Source organism: Ursus americanus, chromosome 1 (genome assembly GCF_024610735.1).
Source record: "Ursus americanus isolate L20-20 chromosome 1, mUrsAme1.1.p, whole genome shotgun sequence".
Taxonomy (NCBI): Eukaryota; Metazoa; Chordata; class Mammalia; order Carnivora; family Ursidae; genus Ursus; species Ursus americanus.
Window position 1 is genome coordinate 96934380 of NC_142127.1, and position 18644 is coordinate 96953023.

Below are 18644 nucleotides of genomic sequence, written 5' to 3' on the forward strand. Positions count from 1 at the left end.
GGGGAAGGAGATGTGGGTGTGTGAGTCACTGGCAATGGGGTTTGCCGTGGGAACCACTGAGAATCGCAATTTCTGAAAGGAAGAGGGTCAGCATGGGGAGAAGTGTGATGGCATCTTGAGGAGCTGGAGAAGAGAAGAATCCTCCAAAAGATTAAAAAAAAAAAAAAGATGTAGGAGGTAAAAGAAGAAAAGCAGAGCACTGTCAAAACATTAAGAAGGAAGGAAATACAGAGAACAAAGGAGTCAACACTGCAGGCCTCAGGGAGCTTAATGGGGTGACCCACAGAGCCTTCCAATGATTTAACCAGAGTGGTTCCAGGGGAGTTGAAGTAGCGGGGGATGGACAGGCAGTGGTGATGGTACACGATTTTTCCAAGGATTTTGGTTGTGAAAGGAAAAAAAAGGCAGCTAAAAAAAGGGGTACCTAGAGTCAAAGGAGGGTTTATCTTTACGTGGGAAGAGCTCAAGCCTGTTTATAGGCTACTGGGGGACATCCAGTCTAGACGGAGGGAAAAATTAGTGGGCACGTCTCCTCTAGGATTGCAGGGAAGAGGGTGTCTCAGAGGGGTGTAGGGATCCCTCTGCACCTGACAACAAAGGGAAAGGAAGTGAGGGCCAGGTGAGGGAGGTCCCCCCTTAGGCGAGTTTTCTCAGGGAAGTAGGAGGAGGCCAGGTTATCTGTGGGGGAGGGATGAGGACACACTGGGGACAAGAGTGGGGGAAGGGAGAAAGTACGGAGCCAGAGGAACCTTCCAGTAGGGACGCAACGGTGCTGAGGGTGCAGCTGAGGACAGAAGGCACGAATGAGCGGCACCTGTAATCTGCCAGGCGGTTTTCTCAAGCTGAGTGATGGCGGAGGGCCACTGAGTGGGTGAAATGCCAGCTTGATACAGTTGTTAGGAGTCTTATGGATGGTGCTGGGGAAAGACAAGGAGTGAAGGTACTGGGATGCTGGCAGGAGTGATGCTTCCTGGGTGTCAGTTGAATGGGGGGGGCAGCAAGAGGCAGGGGACTCAATGAGATGGAAGATATCCTGGGGGTGGCTTGGTAAGGAAGAAAGTGGAAGCTTTGGGAAATTGTCCTGAGAGATGGATGTATCGGTAGTGAATTTTCTAGAAAAAGTGACCTTGAGGTCCAGGGTGTGGCCACAGGAGTGATTATGAAAGGGAGTGCGGGGTCATGGGTCTGGGCTCCTGGATTGATGGCTCACATGAAGGCCACCGAGGACTTGGAATTGAGACCGTGAGCCAATAGCCAAAGTCGTTGGCAGGTGAGGGGGCAGATTGGAAAGGACTGTGAAATTAACAAGGAAGGTGGGAGCCAGAGAGCGTGAAGCTCTAAGGAGATGGGTTTGCTTGTATTTTTGTTCTCCTGTGGTCTGGAGGTGGCAAGGCGTGCCAGTGCCCCTGCCCACCTGAGAGCAAAGCAGCTTCTTCTTCAAGATTCAACCTGCAGAAAGCAGGCCACCCATACGCCACCCGGCATCTCACGGCGTGTTTTACAGAGAATTAGGCTGAAACTAAGGCGGTTCATCTTGAAGCTTTTCTATACAAAATTCACAATTCAAAACTCTATCTTTCTAAAATCTCTTCCATTTCCTGTAATTCAGGTGTGTTTATCATTCAATCCTCAAAGCACGCTGGTGGCTACTGGGAGCATGGACACAACAGCCAAACTGTGGGACATTCAGAATGGAGAGGAAGTGTTCACTTTAAGGGTATGTGCACCATGTCACCAGCTTCCAGGGTTGTGCATTTTCCTTGGCCATTGCCGAGCATGAGCCTATTACTTGACTTTGTTCTTATTCATATTCTTATTACAAAATGAGCTCTACGTCAGAGGATATTTTTGAGCTATTGGTTTTCAGACTGTAGCGAAAAGTGTTGTCCCATTTGGTTTGCTGGCTATTCCCAAAGACTTTGTGATGCTGGGGAGGCCACATGGGCTTTTTTAATTTTGACTCGCTTCCGTCTGTAAGCCATACCAACAATAGCTTGAAAGCTAGCGCCATCTATCTGGCTTAAAGCTGAATAGGTGGAGGATGGCACTTTCTGGAAGAGGCAGAACTGGAGACACTTGCCAGAAGAGTCCTTAAAACGACAACGGTTCACACCGTCCTCCACTACCGCCTGGTCTCAGAAGCCTCCTGTATTACAAAGACTGAAATGACAAGGGATAAGTGGCAGGAGGAGAAAGGCCAAAGGGCACTGCCCAGAGAGCAAGAGCTGGTGGTTTGTCTCCACGGGGGCCTCTGTCCATCACCACCACGCGCCCAGCACCTTCCTCCCACCTGTTTCCTTTGCTTCCTCCACCCGAGCCCAAACTACCGTACACAGGGTGATTCTCTGTGCCAGTCAGTGGGAACAGTGGGGTGGGAAATCCAATATTTATCCTTTCAAATTATAAATGGATTTCAAATTAGGACCCCCTTTCCTAGGAGAGCTTTTTCCAAGAAAGTTAAAAAATGGGATAGAAAGAGAGAGTAAAAACACTCTTTTTAACCAACACCAAGGGATTTTCTGAATTCAGAGTGCCAACATTAATGTAAGTATATTCTTTTGATCTTTATTCTCATCATCTCTACGGGTCTCTGCCTCTGCCCTACCTCCTCTTTCAGACCGATGCCTAACAGTCTTCGAGAGGATGCCTCTCCTTCGGCACACCTGCAGCTGTCTGCACCGGACAACACATTCGTCTTGTGTGTCTAGAATTTTCATGTTCAGCTACATTTAATGTTTGCCATTTGGAATCAACCAGTAATTTGATTTGTAAATGGACTTTTTCACTCTTGAAAAAACTATGTTCATTTGCCAAAATAATTAGGGAAACAAGGGGTATACAGCATGCAGGGTCTGCCGTAGAAAGGGGCAACTTCCTGTTGTCTCAATGTTTGATACATCGGCCCTAGACAGTGACTAAGTGACAGGCCAAGGCCAGATATTTATTAACCTCTTTTATGTTAAATCATCATAAGAGGGGCGCCTGGGTGGCTCGGTCATTTAAGTGACTGCCTTTGGCTCAGGTCATGATTTCAGGGTCTTGGGATCCAGCCCGGTGTGTTGGACTCCCTGCACAGCACGGAGCCTGCTTCTCCCTTTCTCTTTGTCCCTCCCCACCCTGCTCTTGCTTTCTCTCTCTCTCTCTCTCTCAAATAAATAAAATCTTTAAAAAAATCATCATAAGAATATCCTTTTTTAAGTTATTAACTTTATTTCACAAGCTTACCTATCACCTATTATTAACCCAAAAAGCATAGAGCCTTTCTTTTTTTAAAGATTTATTTATTTGTTTTAGAGCGAGAGGGAGACAGAGAGAAAGCAAGAAGAGGGAGGGTCAGAGAGAAGGAGAGACAGAGTGACAAGAAGACTCCCTGCTGAGCCGGGAGCCCTAAGCAGGGCTGGATCCCTGGACCCTGAGACCATGACCTGAGCCAAAATCAAGAGTCGGACATTTAACCTTAACTGATCGAACCACCCAGGCGCCCCAGCCTTTTTTTTTTTAACTTTTCTTTTTCCTCCCTCTTTCTTTCTTTTCTTTCTTTTCTTTTCTTCTTTCTTTTTTCTTTAGACTTTTAAAAAGTGTTTTCAAGACAATGTGAAAGAAGCCCTCCGTTTTCCCAAATCATATCTTCTTCCTGCCCATTAAACAAACAAACAAAACCCAGTTTTCCTTACTTTTACTAAGTTAAATGGACTTGATTTAAGTGTAGAAGTCAACGTTTAGTAAATTTACAGAATTGTGCAACCTTCACCAAACTCTAGTTTTCAGAATTTCCCCAAAGATACCTGTGCCCATTTGCAGTCTCTCCCTATTCCCACCCTCCAGCCAACCACGTTTTCGCGCTATCGAGTTTTGTGTTTTCTAGCATTTTCTTTTAAACTACGACATTGTGCATTTGTTGAGATTGTTTTCCTGCAGGTAATGCATGACGATATCCACTCTCTTTCTAGGGACATTCAGCTGAAATCATCTCTTTGTCCTTTAACACCTCGGGAAACAGAATCATCACGGGGTCTTTTGACCATACTGTTGCAGTGTGGGAAGCTGATACTGGAAGGTATTCTCTGTCTTTAAGGATTTTTAAATCTGGATCAGTGTAAGATCGTCTTTGCTGTTCGTTAGTTTACTCTCATATCTATTTAAACTATGCTTTGGACTCTAGGAATAGGATGAACCTAATGAATTACTAATGAATTAATTCATTATTTAATGATATTTCTGATCCAGAAAAAAAATGTATGCTTTCTTGGAATTCTGAGCACATAATGCCACACTGGAACATAGAAGGAAAATGTTTACAATAGCGTGGGTGTATGGCTGTTATTTGTTCCCTGTACTGTGTAATCAAATTTCAATGGCTTGTCATTGTGGCAGGCATGGATATCATGAGTAAATAAAATCATGGCTAATTTTCCAAATTTAATTTAGTCCAACAACTTCAATTTCCTTCCTAATTATTTTGGGTTCTAGTTGCTAAGAAGTTAACTAAATTAGACTATTTGCATTGGAAAGCTCCGCCTTGGACTTGTCTGCATCTTGGTAGAGGGGCTAATGACCAGGGGTAGCAGGTCAAGGTGGATATGCCAACAAAGGAGGGAGAAGGAAGGGCCCTTCAGACATTTGGTGGGCAGCTTCTGAACCACCAAGGGGTCCACTGATCTGGTGTCAGAATACTTCCAGAATTTCAGACCAACTGTATTATTTTTACCCATGGCTTACTGAAGTCTTAAGTACTGTTATTTTTGAGTGCTTCAAATGTAAATATATTTTTGCAGAAATGAAATTAGTAGCCTCGTTGACTGCTTTTGAGCTATACTAGAACCATCATTGTTTTGTCATCAAAGATACTATTTTGTAAAAACCGCAATTTTGACTCTCACACCAATAGACTTGACGTCATTGTTTGTGCACATATCCTTTCACCAGTGTGAATCCTTTCCATTTTGTAGGAAGGTGCATACCCTAATTGGGCATTGTGCTGAGATTAGCAGTGCTTTATTCAACTGGGATTGCTCTCTGATATTAACTGGCTCTATGGACAAAACCTGCATGGTGAGCTCAAGAAATATCTTTGCTTACAGTTCTCCTGTGTGCACTTCTTACTGTGTCAGATATTCATTGCAACATTACCACATTTCAAAGGTGCTGTAAAATTAGGATGTTAATTTATAAATAATTGGTATTTTTAAATGTTAAGTTTCTGATCCCCCAAGTTTAAAGGAAGGATGATAAGAGTAAAACCATGTTAGTTGAATCAAATCTATTACAAGATCTTTTTTAAAAGGCATTTTATTTTTCTCTAATGTCTCTCTTTTCATTTGTTAAACTTTGATTAGAGTGAATCTCAAGGAGGCTCAACACAATGTCTCCCTGCCTCTAAATTTCTATTGCTACGAGCTTATGCTCTGGGATTAATCTTTGATTACATACCCGCTGTATTATAACCTTAATGTACTTTTCACTCTCTAGCATTCTAGTTTCAGATCAAGCTCCTTATCATTCGATGACCTTCTTATGAAAAGAGGACATTTCCACTCCAATCAGTGAAGCATGCACTTTGAGATTTTTCCTAATATAGTGGCAGATTTGCAGTACCTGCTCTAAATGTCTGTCTCCGGTCTTCTCTTTGTCCAAAGTGTGCCTTGTGTTAGGGCTGGCTGTGGTCTCTTGTCATGAATCCAGGTAAACTTAACGGAACCCGTGAAAACGATACACACAGCCTTGCACGGTTACTCAGCTAGCCATAGCATGCCATAAAGACTACTTCTTCCCATTTTCGCACTTCAGACGGGAAGTCATAGTCACCTTCTTTTTTTATTGTAGCTGTGGGATGCCACAAATGGAAAATGTGTGGCAACGCTAACAGGCCACGATGACGAAATACTAGACAGCTGTTTTGATTACACTGGAAAACTTATTGCAACTGCTTCAGCTGATGGTAGGTCACCTGTTCATCCATTTAACTGGTTGGATAAACATGTATAATTCTATGCGGTTGATCGTCCACCTGATGACCTGCTGTGAGAGAAGCTGCATCTTTCTCGTCCCTGTGATGTCAGTCAATACGCTATGTCGGCATCATATTCTTGGCAACCGCAGGTTACAATGTCTGCGTCATCTCCTTGACAACCACACCTGAGGTTACACTGGGTCTTCACATCCCCTTGGTAACTGTATATCGTGGTATATTCTGGGTCATCATACGATGCTGTGTGATGTCTGTAGCATCTCACTGACACCCATCTGTGTTGGTACACTACGCATACACTGTGTCCTGGATGATAATTTATGATAGTAAACAACAGGTCATCTTCACGGGAACCTCGTATTCCTGACAAGTATGTAAGGTGCTATGCAACTTCTGCATCGTTTGCTGGCCACCCTGTCATTATGTCATTATGTCACATCCATGACAACCGCATGTGATACTATGTCTGCTCTATCTCCCCATCTCCTTGGCACGCACAGCTACCGTGTGCGATGCTGTCCTGTCCTTGATGGCAGAGTATGATGCTGCGTGTCCTCTTCCTGAAGGCTGCCCTGTGTCATCCACCTGATGGTCACGTACGGAGCTGCGCTGAGTCTGCGTTATCCCTCTAATGCCCATGTATGATGCTGTATTGTGTCTGTGTCATAGACCTGACTGCTGTGTTCTAATTTACAGTCCTCGTCATTCTCCTTGAAATCACGGACGATGCTACACTGTACCTTCGTCTAATCCTTTATAAGCATGTATGATACTCTACCATACCTTCAGCATTTCCTAGAAATGTATGTGTGACGCTGTAATATTTCTAACCCATCACCTTGACGAACACGTCTTCAAGGTCTGCTATGTCTGGATCCCTTCATCTATGAAACTACAAGATTCCATATTATATCTGGATTCTATCTTTGAAGTCTGCTTACCACAGTCCTTTAACGTCACCTCCTTGAGTGCTATGTGTGATATTGTAGTGGGTGTCATCTCCAGGGTGGGCTCAGATGTTGTGCTGTCTGTGCTCACAATTAATGAGGTCATGTGATGTTAAAGTGTGTCACTTCACGGACCTCCGTTTATGATGCTATGCTCTGATTGCCTCACCTCTCTGGCCGCCGTTCATGATGCCACACCATGTATCATATCCTGATAACCACATCCTCGCCCCGACAATCATTAGGATGCTATGCTATTTCTGTGTTATCTCCTTAAAAACACGTACGGTGTTACACCATGTCTGTGTCGTGTTCTTCACAACACCTACATCCTCTTCTTGAAACCACGTATGATGCTCTCTACTGTGAGCGTTTCCTCGATTCCCACACACGAGGCCACATAATTTATGCGTCATATCCTAGAAAACCGTGCTACGTTATGTGAAATGTTCCAGACGTTTCAGAGATGCTGTCGATGTGACTAGACGACTTCTGTGTCATGTCCATGATAATCATGTAGGACTCCACACCATGTCTGCGCCATTTGGAAACAGTATGATGACACATTATTTCTGTGTTATTTTCCTATTTTTTTATGCTGAAATCAATCTGTCTCATATTCCTGATAAGCACCTATGACATATGTCTGTGTCAAGTCCATTATATCCACATCTGACACAAATTATGTCTATGTCATCACTCTGATGACCACGTGTGACACTACACTAGGTGTCATCTCCCTGATGATGTATGTCACTGTGCTATATTTGCATCATTTCCCTGACAACCAAAGTGATGCTACACTCTTTCTGGGTCATCTCCTTGGCAACCACGTATGAAATTATACTACGTCTCATCGTGTCTCTGACAACGGAGGAAACTAGATGCTATGTGTGCATGTTTTTCTGATAATCCTGTATGATGCTCTATTATGGGTGGTCTCCTGGCAGTCACGTGTGATGCTGTGAGTGTCTGTGCCATCTGGTCCACCATGTACGATGCTACAGTGTGTCTGTGGCCAACACATGTAATGCTATACCGTGGCTGCATCATCTCCTGGATAACTGTATTCATTTGCCATAACAGTACAACAGACTAAGCGACTTAAACAACAGGACTTTCTTTTCTCACAATTCTGGAAGCTACGAGTTTGAGATCAAGGTGTTGGCAGCCTTGGTTTCTTCTGAGGCCTGCAGGTGGCAGTTTTCTCCCTGTGTCTTCACGTGGTCTTCCCTCCACATGTGTCTGTATCCTCATCTCTTCTTCTTATAAGGGCACCGGCTATGTTGGGTGAGGGCCCACTCTAATGACTTCATGTTAACCTATTTCTTCTTTAAAGCCTCACTCTCCAAGTAAGTCAACGTGTAAGGTACTCGGGGTTAGGAATTCAACACAGGAGTTTGGTGGGGGATACAACCTGGTGCATAACACCATGTATGACCCACAGCATGTTTGCATCTTCTGCCTGAAGACTTCTGTCTTTGCAAATCCCAGGATGTGACATGTCTGAGCCATGCCTCTGATAATCATATGTGAATCTATGCTAAGATCATCTTTCTGACAACCGCATATCACGCTACACTATGTGTCATCTTTTAACCTGCTCTATCTGATGCTACGCTGTGACTTCCCCCTGTCCTGATAGCCAGGGATGATGCTGTCCTATGGGTAAGCTCCCTGATGACAGTGAAGGATGCTTCAAGATGTCTGCGTCATATCCTTGACAAAAACATATGAAGCCACATTCTGTATCAACTTTTAAGTATGTGTCATGGTATGTCATTACTGCTGAATGTTTCTATTGATACATACTGGCGTGCCATTATTCATGTCTTTGACCACGTCCTAGGGATATATGCTGTATATGTTCTACTGTGTTTACGTCATCTCTGTGATGACCCTGTGGAGTGCTGCACCATGTGACCTCATCTCCCAGACCACTGTGTGTGATGATACAGTATATGTCATATCCATCATGCCTTATATGATGCTACAATCTATCTGTGCCATCTGTTGGTGACCCCATATGTTGCTACACTGGGTATGTGCCATCTTCCCGTAGTCCACAGATGACTCTACACAACATCTCCATTATCGGTTTGATGTCATGTATGATGCTACGCTGTGTGTTTTCATCTCCTTGACAACCACACATCATGCTCTGTTCTGTCTGCATCATCTCTGTGATGACCACCTGTGACACTCTATTCTATCCGCGGAACCTCCCCACGAGTGCATATCATGCTGTACTATGATTATATCATCACCGCGGCAGCACACATCAGCCTACCCTGTGTCTAAGTCACACCTTTGATAATCTCACGTGATGTTTCATTATGTCTAATTCCTTCAATGTCCATGTAAACTTCTTAACAGCCATTTAAGAAATTCTAGCCAAAATGGGATGCTTTTTTCAGACATGACTTGTTCTTTGTTTGCCTGAATTTGCTCCTTGTGACTAACATACTGTTAAGTAGTCACCTATCCTTTGTGTTATAATCAGTTGTAGAATTTTGCCAGTGATTCATTTTAATTACAGAGTCTTTATTCCACCTTCGTCTCCCTTTTCAAAATTACATTTGCATGCTGTTCTTTTACTGCCTAGGACTTTTCAAAGGTGATCCTTTGATCATACATAAAGTTCTTTCTATATCCTGGAATATAAACGCCCTGAATTTGGAGAACTCTATGTTTCAAAGTAACTACTTACTTTTTCATCTTCTCACAGAGCTTGGCTTTTTAAAATCATCCCTCAACTGTAATTAATCTACCCTTTTCATTTTAAATATCATTCTCACTTATCCAAAAGAAATCCATTCAACGAGAATAGGGAACCTACTTTGTGCCAGGAATTGTTTTAGGAACATGGGATATATCAATGAACAAAAGAGAGAGGAATCCCTTTCCTCCGGGAGCTATATTTTGGAGAGGGAGACAATGAAGAATACCATGTTATGTGTTTTCCATAGAATGTTAGAATATAGAGAATGTCAGATATTAGGAGATTGTCAGCACTATGGAGGGAGAAACAAGCAGGGTTGGGGATCAGGATCCTGAGGGATGGATGAGAATTAACTGCAAGGTCAATGATTCCTCTGTTTTCTTTATGCTCTCTTATGTCCCCTAGCAGTGATTCCATTCTTTCCTTGTATAATAAGACACTACTTCAAAAAAAATTTTTTTTTTTCCTTTTGGTGTGTTTTATAAACCTCGTCTCATTCTGCGCCCTCTACGAAGTCTTGCTGCTTAGAGAAATCGTGTATACTTAACTCTGGTTCTTGCCCTTATTCCCTTAAAGTTGGATCCATTCAACAGGGTTAGTTGAAGCTGTGAAGCTGCACCTGTTTCTTCATATTTATCACCTTTTACTTCCTCAGTGGAATTACGCTCAAGGCTGAAGTATTTTTTGGTGTCTTATTCATATTTCTATCTTTTAAAAAGTATTGTTTCAGGCTATATTATTTCTGTGTTTTCTGAAGTTTAAAAATGCTTTTGAGAAATTTGGAGAATTACAGGATGCAAGATATTTGTTTTTGTTGTATTGACGCATTCTTTTTTTTTTTAAAGATTCATTTATTTATTTGAAAGACAGAGAGAAAGAGAGCAAGCATGTGGGGGGAGGGGCGGAGGGAGAGAATCCCAAGCAGACTCCCTGCTGAGCATGGAGCCCAACATGGGGTTCGATCTCATGACCTGAGATCATGACCCGAGCCAAAATCAAGAGTTGGACGCTCAACTGACTGAACCACCCAGGGACCCTGATAGTAACACATATTTTAAAAAAGATTTTATTTATTTGAGAGAGAGAGCATGAGCAGGGGGAGCGGCAGAGGGAGGGGGAGAAACAAGGTCCCCGCTGAGCAGGGAGCCCGACGTGGGGCTCGATCCTAGGACCCCAGGATCATGACCTGAGCTGAAGGAAGACGCTTAACCTACTGAGGCACCAGGCGCCCTATTAACACATTCTTAAAGCACATTGGTCACTTTAAGGCTTTTGAAATGTCCTACTAACAAGTTTTATATTTTTAGTCATATTAATCGTAAAATAGCAATTTTCATCTACTTCTTCCTGAAGTTGACATTGTCAGAAAGGCGAGTAAAAAATTTACTAAGATGTTTTGCTCTTGTCAATGAAAATTAAGTAACCCAAATTCCCTATTGTTGCTATTTTGCCTCCATGTAATTTTGTAATTGCAATAACAGAGCAGCCTTTACCCCTACCAGGCCGGAAAAATTTTAACTTTTTTTCTGACAATTTTACTACTGCTGTTCTTCTCCTTTTACATTTATTTAACTCCTCCATTCCTTAATTCTAAGGAAATACATATACCACTTCTTCCTTCCTTCCACCCACCCTCTCTCCATCCATCCATCATCCACTATTGAGTGTCTCCTGGGAGCTTTGCATTTCTGGACCCTGGAGATACAACGGGGAACAAACCGTTCTACCAGCTCTTTCTGTAGAAAGGCTTCCCTGGTGCCTGTTCTTTGCCCAGTGAGTAGTGGCTGTTGCTCCTTTTCAGGAAGGCCTCTCGAACCTTCTGTAACCTGAGACTCCTATTTGGTGTGTGATGCCGGTCTGGCTGCTTATTTCATCACCAGCCTCTCAAAACTTGTTTTGATTTTCCCTTTTCCCACTAAAATACTTTTTCTTTCTGGATTCTTTCCCCCACCTTTTCTACCTCGGAACCCATCATTTCTTCTGATCAGCTCGGGGCTAGGGAGGCACCTGTTCCCCCTCTCCTCCTGCAGTGGCGCCAGATTTCATTTGCAGTTTTAGGTGATGGCTCTCACCGCAGGCAAGAAGACAAGCAGCACAGAGTCCCTATGTCACAGGGATAGGTACTACATAATTCAGGGCACATGGCTCGAAGTTCTGTATTTCAGATGAATTTATATGTATTTCCACTCTTTCAAAAAGGGACAGCAAGAGTTTTCAGTGCAGCCACAAGAAAATGCATTACCACATTGGAAGGCCATGAAGGCGAAATTTCAAAGGTGAGTTGCTTTCTCATTTGGAGCAGTTTATCTAGTTTTAAAAACATAGCATGCTTAGTGTAAATAGGTCTGTTGGCACTAGGGTTTGTCCAATTATCTCGCTCTTTCTAGAAATCAGCTACCTAAAAACAATATTTTTAAGTGTGACCTCAAACTTAGCATAATAAATGCTTCCTAAAACCTCTTAAAAAGTATAAAACAGCATTTTCCTCAGCCATCAGCAAAAGACTGAGTTAGCTGAAAATACCTATTAAAGCTCTTTAAGAAACTTATGAAGTGCTTTTCCTGGTCCTAGCAGACACACAAGTATATATTATGCAAAAAACACGCTGTGCAGCAAGTATCAAGTGTTTTGTAAATTAGATGCAATTGAGAAAGTATTTCCTGGAAATATTTAACACTTAACAGAGCTTAAAATGACCTACTTTGAAACTTCAAAGCTGTAGTTTAGGATTTTGGCTAAGCTCCTCCCACAAGCTGATTCACGGAGCCAGGCCTTCCGATCAGTAATCTGACGTTTAGCTGTGTCCTCCAAAAGCTCCGCAAAGGCTGGGACTTGGTGACTCTCAGCTCCCACCCAGCGCAGTCCAGTTCCTTGGTCTCATACCTGAGATCAGATTTGCTCCTTGCTTTTAAAGGAACAGTTTGATGGCTTCAGGTCCGGGAAGGCTGCCCTGGACCCTGGAACCACCCCCTGCTGTGCTCCCCCTCCCCCTCCCTCCTCTGCACCTGCTGCTAGTGGTCAGGAGCCCCTGCCCTTCAAGGTTGGTCTCTGAGACTGCACAGAGCACTTCTCTTCCGTAGGCTAGGAGCCTCTAGGGCCTGGCAGGAAGGGAGACAGGGAAGTGTGGCTGTGGGAGACAGTCTGGGAAGAGAGCCCAGGCCATGTTGCTGAGTGACGGATCTGATCACCATTGACATGCATGATGTGGTCCATGCAACAAACGCACGTATTTTTGTGTATGTGTGAATATAAAGAGTTCGCACACTCCATTATTGCATTTTAGGCTTATGTGATACATTACTTATTGAATTGCCATTCAGCAATGGCGTTTCTATGGGATACAAAGTGAAGGTATTCATTCACTCATTCGTTCATTCAGCAAATGCTTTTTGAGAGCTTTCCCTGTGCTAGGTATTGTACTAGGGACACAGGGACAAAAAAAGCCACGCCCTTGAGCCTTGCCTTCATCCAACCTTCAGTCAAAGAGGACGTGACCCAAATTGTTGTCTTACGTATGATGATTTAGAGAGGGTTGTAAGCATGGCGCCCAAAGGAATAGTGAACTGTTTCCTTTGACAGTCGCTCAGATACCATTTGACGATGCTTGGCACATAGGAGGCACTCAGGACGTATTTATACAACGTAATTTACTTTGCGTGGCAGTAGAACGAAAGTCCTCCCTGACATTCACAGATTGAAGGAGGATCTATATGCTTTTGATTACAGAAAGTTGGATTATAGGGATTATATATATATATTTTAAGATTTTATTCATTTATTTGAGAGAGAGAGTGAGAGCCAGCACGAGCAGGGAGGAGAGGGAGAAGCAGGCTCCCCACTGAGTAGGGAGCTTGACTCCCGGCTCTATCCCAGGATCCTGGCTGGGATCATGACCTGAGCCAAAGGCAGATTCTTAATCGATTGAGCCACCCAGGTGCCCCGACATGGGGATTTGGGTTTGAAGGAGCTGGACTCATCCTCACCAGGGCTCTGCCTATTTGTTTGTATGCATCTTGAGTCTTTGGAAAGAAGCTAGGTGGGGAATACCTGAATTAGAAGGGAGGTTTGGTCTTGATTCTTAGAATGTGGGGTGGGGATGGGGTGGCCAGTTATACTTTTCTGTCTAGACTTGAATCTTCATGTATTAGTCCCTACAATTTCCCCCCTCAGGGAGGAACTGTTCTATGTAAGAATAAATGCCAAGCTGGGAAGATGACAGGTGCTTAGTCATGTCCCCTTTTAGCCAATTAAAAATACGTCAGGAATCAAATTACACAAACCTGTCGTTTTCCTTTCTCTCTTGTAGATTTCTTTCAATCCCCAAGGGAATCGCCTTCTGACTGGCAGCGCTGACAAAACAGCTAGAATCTGGGATGTTCAGACCGGTCAGTGCCTCCAGGTTCTTGAAGGGCACACGGATGAGATCTTTTCATGTGCTTTCAACTATAAAGGCAACATAATCATTACAGGTATGGGAGAGAGAGACACATAGACGTGGTTCCTTTTTTCAATTGGCTATTAGAGTTTCTAAGCTGAATACCAAAAGGATGTTACTGCTCTCCCCTCCCCCTCTACCAGGGTCCCTGGTGCATGCCCTGCTTCCCACACGCACGATTTAATTTTAGTTGCATGTGGGACCGCAGGGGTAAGCTCTGACTGTAAGGCTTTGTGGATTTTGCATTTTAGTTGCTCTTGACAAAGAATTCAGTAGCCTGCCTTACTGGTTACCACATCTCCCCAGGCAGTGCCCACCGAATGGTTAATATTCAGTTGTCGGTAAGTGTTAGTAACTAAAACAGGCTAGGACCCAAGTTCTGCACAGTTGGACTTCCAGCCCATGAGAGATTTATTCTGTGAGCTAAGTTGTTTTCTCCTTGGATGCCCCCTGCTAACACATTAGTATTTGGGGGAAGAGAACCCATATTGAGCATTTTTCAACCGTTAACAATTTATTGTGAATTAATTATATTAGAAATGTTTTATAAGAACTGGATTGAGACTAGGTTAACTTCGATTGTGGGAAGTGACAAGAGTATGGTATAATAATAGTGCAGTGCTTCTGGAAGGAGACCCTGGCAGGGAATGGGGTGGTAAAACCTTGTGGGCTAGGGGCGCCCTAAGGGGGCACAGAGGACAGAATCTGCCTGACTCCCAGTGATTCGTACTGTGTTGAGCGATTTCAAAGTTGCTTAACTGGTCTAACAAGTTAAATGTCGCGTGCGCAAGGCTGGCTTTCTATATTGGGCTGATTAAGTAACTTCCCAGTCCTATAACTTCAGGGGTGCTGAGAATAATCTCCCTTTTTGCCCTAAAAACTCCATCTTACTATTTAAATGTGGATAATTTCTAAAATTAGGGGTTACCATCTGGAGTTTATGATTTGCGAGCATTACTAAAATGTAGGTGCTCTTAAGACAATACCGTAATAACCCACATAATTTATTGTGAGCATAATGTCAAATCCTTTCCCATGATGAGGAAAGAGGTTGGAGATGGTGATGGGGGCATCGGAAGTTCAGGTAGGAAGCTTCTGCCAGGTAAGGAGAAGGAAGCCGGGGCTGCTTTGTCAGAGGACCAGCCTTTGCTAGTTTACATGGTTCATGCTAGACCAGCTGGGTGGTACTTCTTCCCGGAGCCGCAGGAGATCCTGGAGACTCTAGGGAAGGAACGTTGTCTATGCCTTGTTTTGGCGCTGGCATTTACACTCCTGAGCTCTTTAAGACGTTACTGATTTATTTAGCGTCTCCCAAAGCACCAAAGTGCTAAGTACTGGCTGGCTGGATGGTGGAGCTTAACACAAGGGGGTGACACTTCTGTCTTGTCATCACTAGAGCAATCACTTTGTTCATATGGATCTACCCCCTTTTCTGGACGGACCCGGGTATGATTAGCTGCATGAGTTTTCATGGACTGCCTGAGGTCGGGCCTGGAATCACACATGGAAGGAAGTGGCCAGCATGGTCATTCAGTGTTTTTAGAAGATGCGGTGTCTTTTGGTGGAATGGACAGTTTTCACAGGCTCTCCCAATCCATGGGACCAGCATACTTCTTATATTGATGTTATGTGCCTGGCTCCCGAGGGTCAGAGAACCAGCAGTGCCCAGCACTGCTCCATAGGGGTGGTCATTTCCAAAGGCAGGACGAATGTGAATGGCGCCCTTGGACAGCAGTCGATCAGAGCTGCTTTGGAAAAGTGTCTATCAGAGCAGTGGGGAGGGATGCATATTTCACATTTGACCAACGATGAGAAAACTCTGTTGACAATTTGCAATGTTCTGAAGTGGAATCTGCTGCCTCCCAGGTCTGGAGATGTTCAAACTCAGTCTTTTCACTTGACCGCGTTGTTTGAGGGGAGGGCAGAGGGAATGACAAGAGGGGGAGGCTGCATTCTCAGGGCTCCAATTTTGAGATGCCGTGTATCTTACACATGTGAGTAGGACATGAACTTGCCCAATAGATGACTGACAGGAATCATTAAAAAAAAGAAAAATTCTTGCCCCCCAAATGCCGGAGCAGCTCAAAGACTCCACAGCTGGTCACATTGAGTGTACGGACCATTGTCCGTGAAGCAGAGAAGGTCAACTTGTAAAAAGGGAGCATTGGTAAATGAAATGAAGAAAAAATAACTTGGTGAAATTTGTTTTATTAGGTAGCAAGGATAATACGTGTCGGATATGGTGCTGACTGAAGAAAAAGGCAGTTGGTGAAAAATTTGCTAGCAATGGAGACCAGAGCCCTGGAGCTTCACAGAGAGCAAGCAAGCTGTTTTGATATTTCACGTTTTCTCTCTTTCCACAAGCCAGCAATTTATACACTGTCCTTAGCTTCACAGATATGACCATTAAAACTCATAAAGTTCTATCATTCTTGATATTATTTGGTGAGAATGACAGGAAAGAGCATAATGTTTGGCAAATGTCATTGGTCATTTCAATTTTGTTTTTATTTTTGGTAGTCTCACGATAGTGATTAAGGAAACCGCAATGATTTAACAGTGTGTCTCCTAGATTCTACTTTGAAGGTTATTATAATTTCTGTTGACTCAAGTTTTTGGAAGTAGTTTTTAGTGAATTGTACATTTATATTTATGATGTATGTTTCTCTTGTGATGAGAATTTTTAAGATCGACTCTCTTAGCAACTTTCAAATATACAATACAGTATTATTAACTAAAGTCACCACATTGTCCATGACATGATCAAGGCTTATTTATTTTTTAACTGGAAGTTTGTACGTGTTGACAGCCTTCACCTGTTTTGCCCATCCCCCCAACGCCCCACCACTGGCAACCACAAGCCACCAATCTGCTCTCTCTATCTATGAGTTCAGTGGTTTTTTTTTTCTTTTTTGTTTTTCTTTTCAGGTTCCGCATATGAGTGAGAACATATGGTATTTGCGTTTCTCTGTCTGACTTATTTTGCTTAGCAGAATGCCCTCAAGGTCCATCCATGTTGTTGCAAATGACAAGATTTCCTTCTTTTCTATAGCTGAGTAATATTCCATTGTATTTATATACCACATTGTTCTTATCCATTCATCCATCAATGGACACTTAGGTTGTTTCCATATCTTGGCTATTGTAAATAATGTTGCAATGAACATAAGGGCACTTATATCTTTCCCAGTCAGTGTTTTCATTTTCTTTGGGAAATACCCAGAAGTGGAATTGCTGAATCATATGGTAGTTCTGTTTTCAATTTTTTGAGGAAACTCCATGCTGCATAGTGGCTGTGCTGGTTTAGAATTTGACTAGAAGTTGTATTACTTCTTTAGTGATTTTACTTTGTGCGGCTAAGAATGAGAAAGGGAAGATTGGCCTAATCTTCCTTCCCTTGTACTCAAAAGTATATCTATACCTCCTTCCTGCAGAAAAAAACTTGACAACCTACACTGAGTAAAATGAGGGCAGCAATACAGGGAAAGCGAAATTTGGACCTTACTCACTAGTAAATACATTCTGAATTCATAGTGGGTATAAAATATATGGGCAGGTTTTTCTCCAAAAGAAAAGTTAAACAGAATAGACCTTTGAACTATTGAATTAAAAAATATGGATAGAAAACAATTGAGGTACCAGGGAAAATCATCAAACACCAACCCAATTGCTGCTGAAATACTAAAAACTATTTTTTAAAAAGGCTTTTCTATGTAAAAGTGCTATAATGCATATTAAAAATTATTGTTACAAGATAAAGCGCAAGATAAAACCAGCGATGATTGAACCCAGAGCAAGAGAATGTCTGAGAATCTCATGGAGTCATTTCCTTAATAACAACAACAGTGGTCTGGGTGGCTGAGTGCGTGTCTCCTGCCAGACACTGTCTACCTATGCCACGCGGATCATCCATGCAACCCTCCCGGCAACTCTTTCCGAGCAGGTAACAGTCCTGATCTGAAAATGAGGAAGGTGAGTCACACTGAAGTGAACTAGTCTAGCAAAGACACCACGTGTTAGGGACTCTGGCTCCATTACACTTTGTGCTTAAATGAACAATCATAGGAGAAGAGTATCAGGTGTATGGGTAGGAAGGTTGGGGCTGAGAATTCCCCTCAGATCTTATGGATGTCTAGCACCCAAGAAGAAAAATAAATCAAGAGTAAACCAAACAAAAACTTCAGTGCCGCTGGTGGAAGGAGGATGTTCAGAGATGGCGAAGCCAAGAAGACCTCGGCCAAAATTTAGTTACTTCTTATGAAACCAAGAAGTTGACATTGACTCTTCCTCTCTGATTGTTTGATGGTTTTAGGGAAGGTGGCAGTCCTATTTGGTCGCATCATTCAACAGAGAGAGCCAATGTGCACCTCACGGATCTCTTTAGCTGTAGGAACCCCTCAGTCAGAAAAGGTTCCTCGAATTTTTCTTAAGTTTCCTCCAATTTTTATGTGTTGAAGAAATCTTTCTTCATAGGATACTTACTAAGGTTTCCAATAGTATTTTTTTTTTTTTAAGAGAGAGCACGAGAGTGCACATGCATGAGCTGGGGTGAGGGGCAGGGGAGAGGGAGAG

At 43.0% G+C, this 18644-nt stretch overlaps 1 protein-coding gene across 1 annotated transcript in view; it reads left to right on the plus strand.

Moving 5' to 3' along the window:
- The window catches only part of DAW1 (dynein assembly factor with WD repeats 1), a 37665-nt gene extending 21344 nt beyond the window's left edge, over positions 1 to 16321 (plus strand). Inside the window, exons 7-13 of the mRNA XM_045775325.2 lie at positions 1610 to 1717; positions 3951 to 4057; positions 4950 to 5052; positions 5824 to 5938; positions 11837 to 11913; positions 13944 to 14106; positions 16287 to 16321. Coding sequence (XP_045631281.2) covers positions 1610 to 1717; positions 3951 to 4057; positions 4950 to 5052; positions 5824 to 5938; positions 11837 to 11913; positions 13944 to 14106; positions 16287 to 16321 — 708 coding nt within the window. The remainder of the gene's footprint in view (positions 1 to 1609; positions 1718 to 3950; positions 4058 to 4949; positions 5053 to 5823; positions 5939 to 11836; positions 11914 to 13943; positions 14107 to 16286) is intronic.
- The last annotated feature ends 2323 nt before the right edge of the window (positions 16322 to 18644 follow it).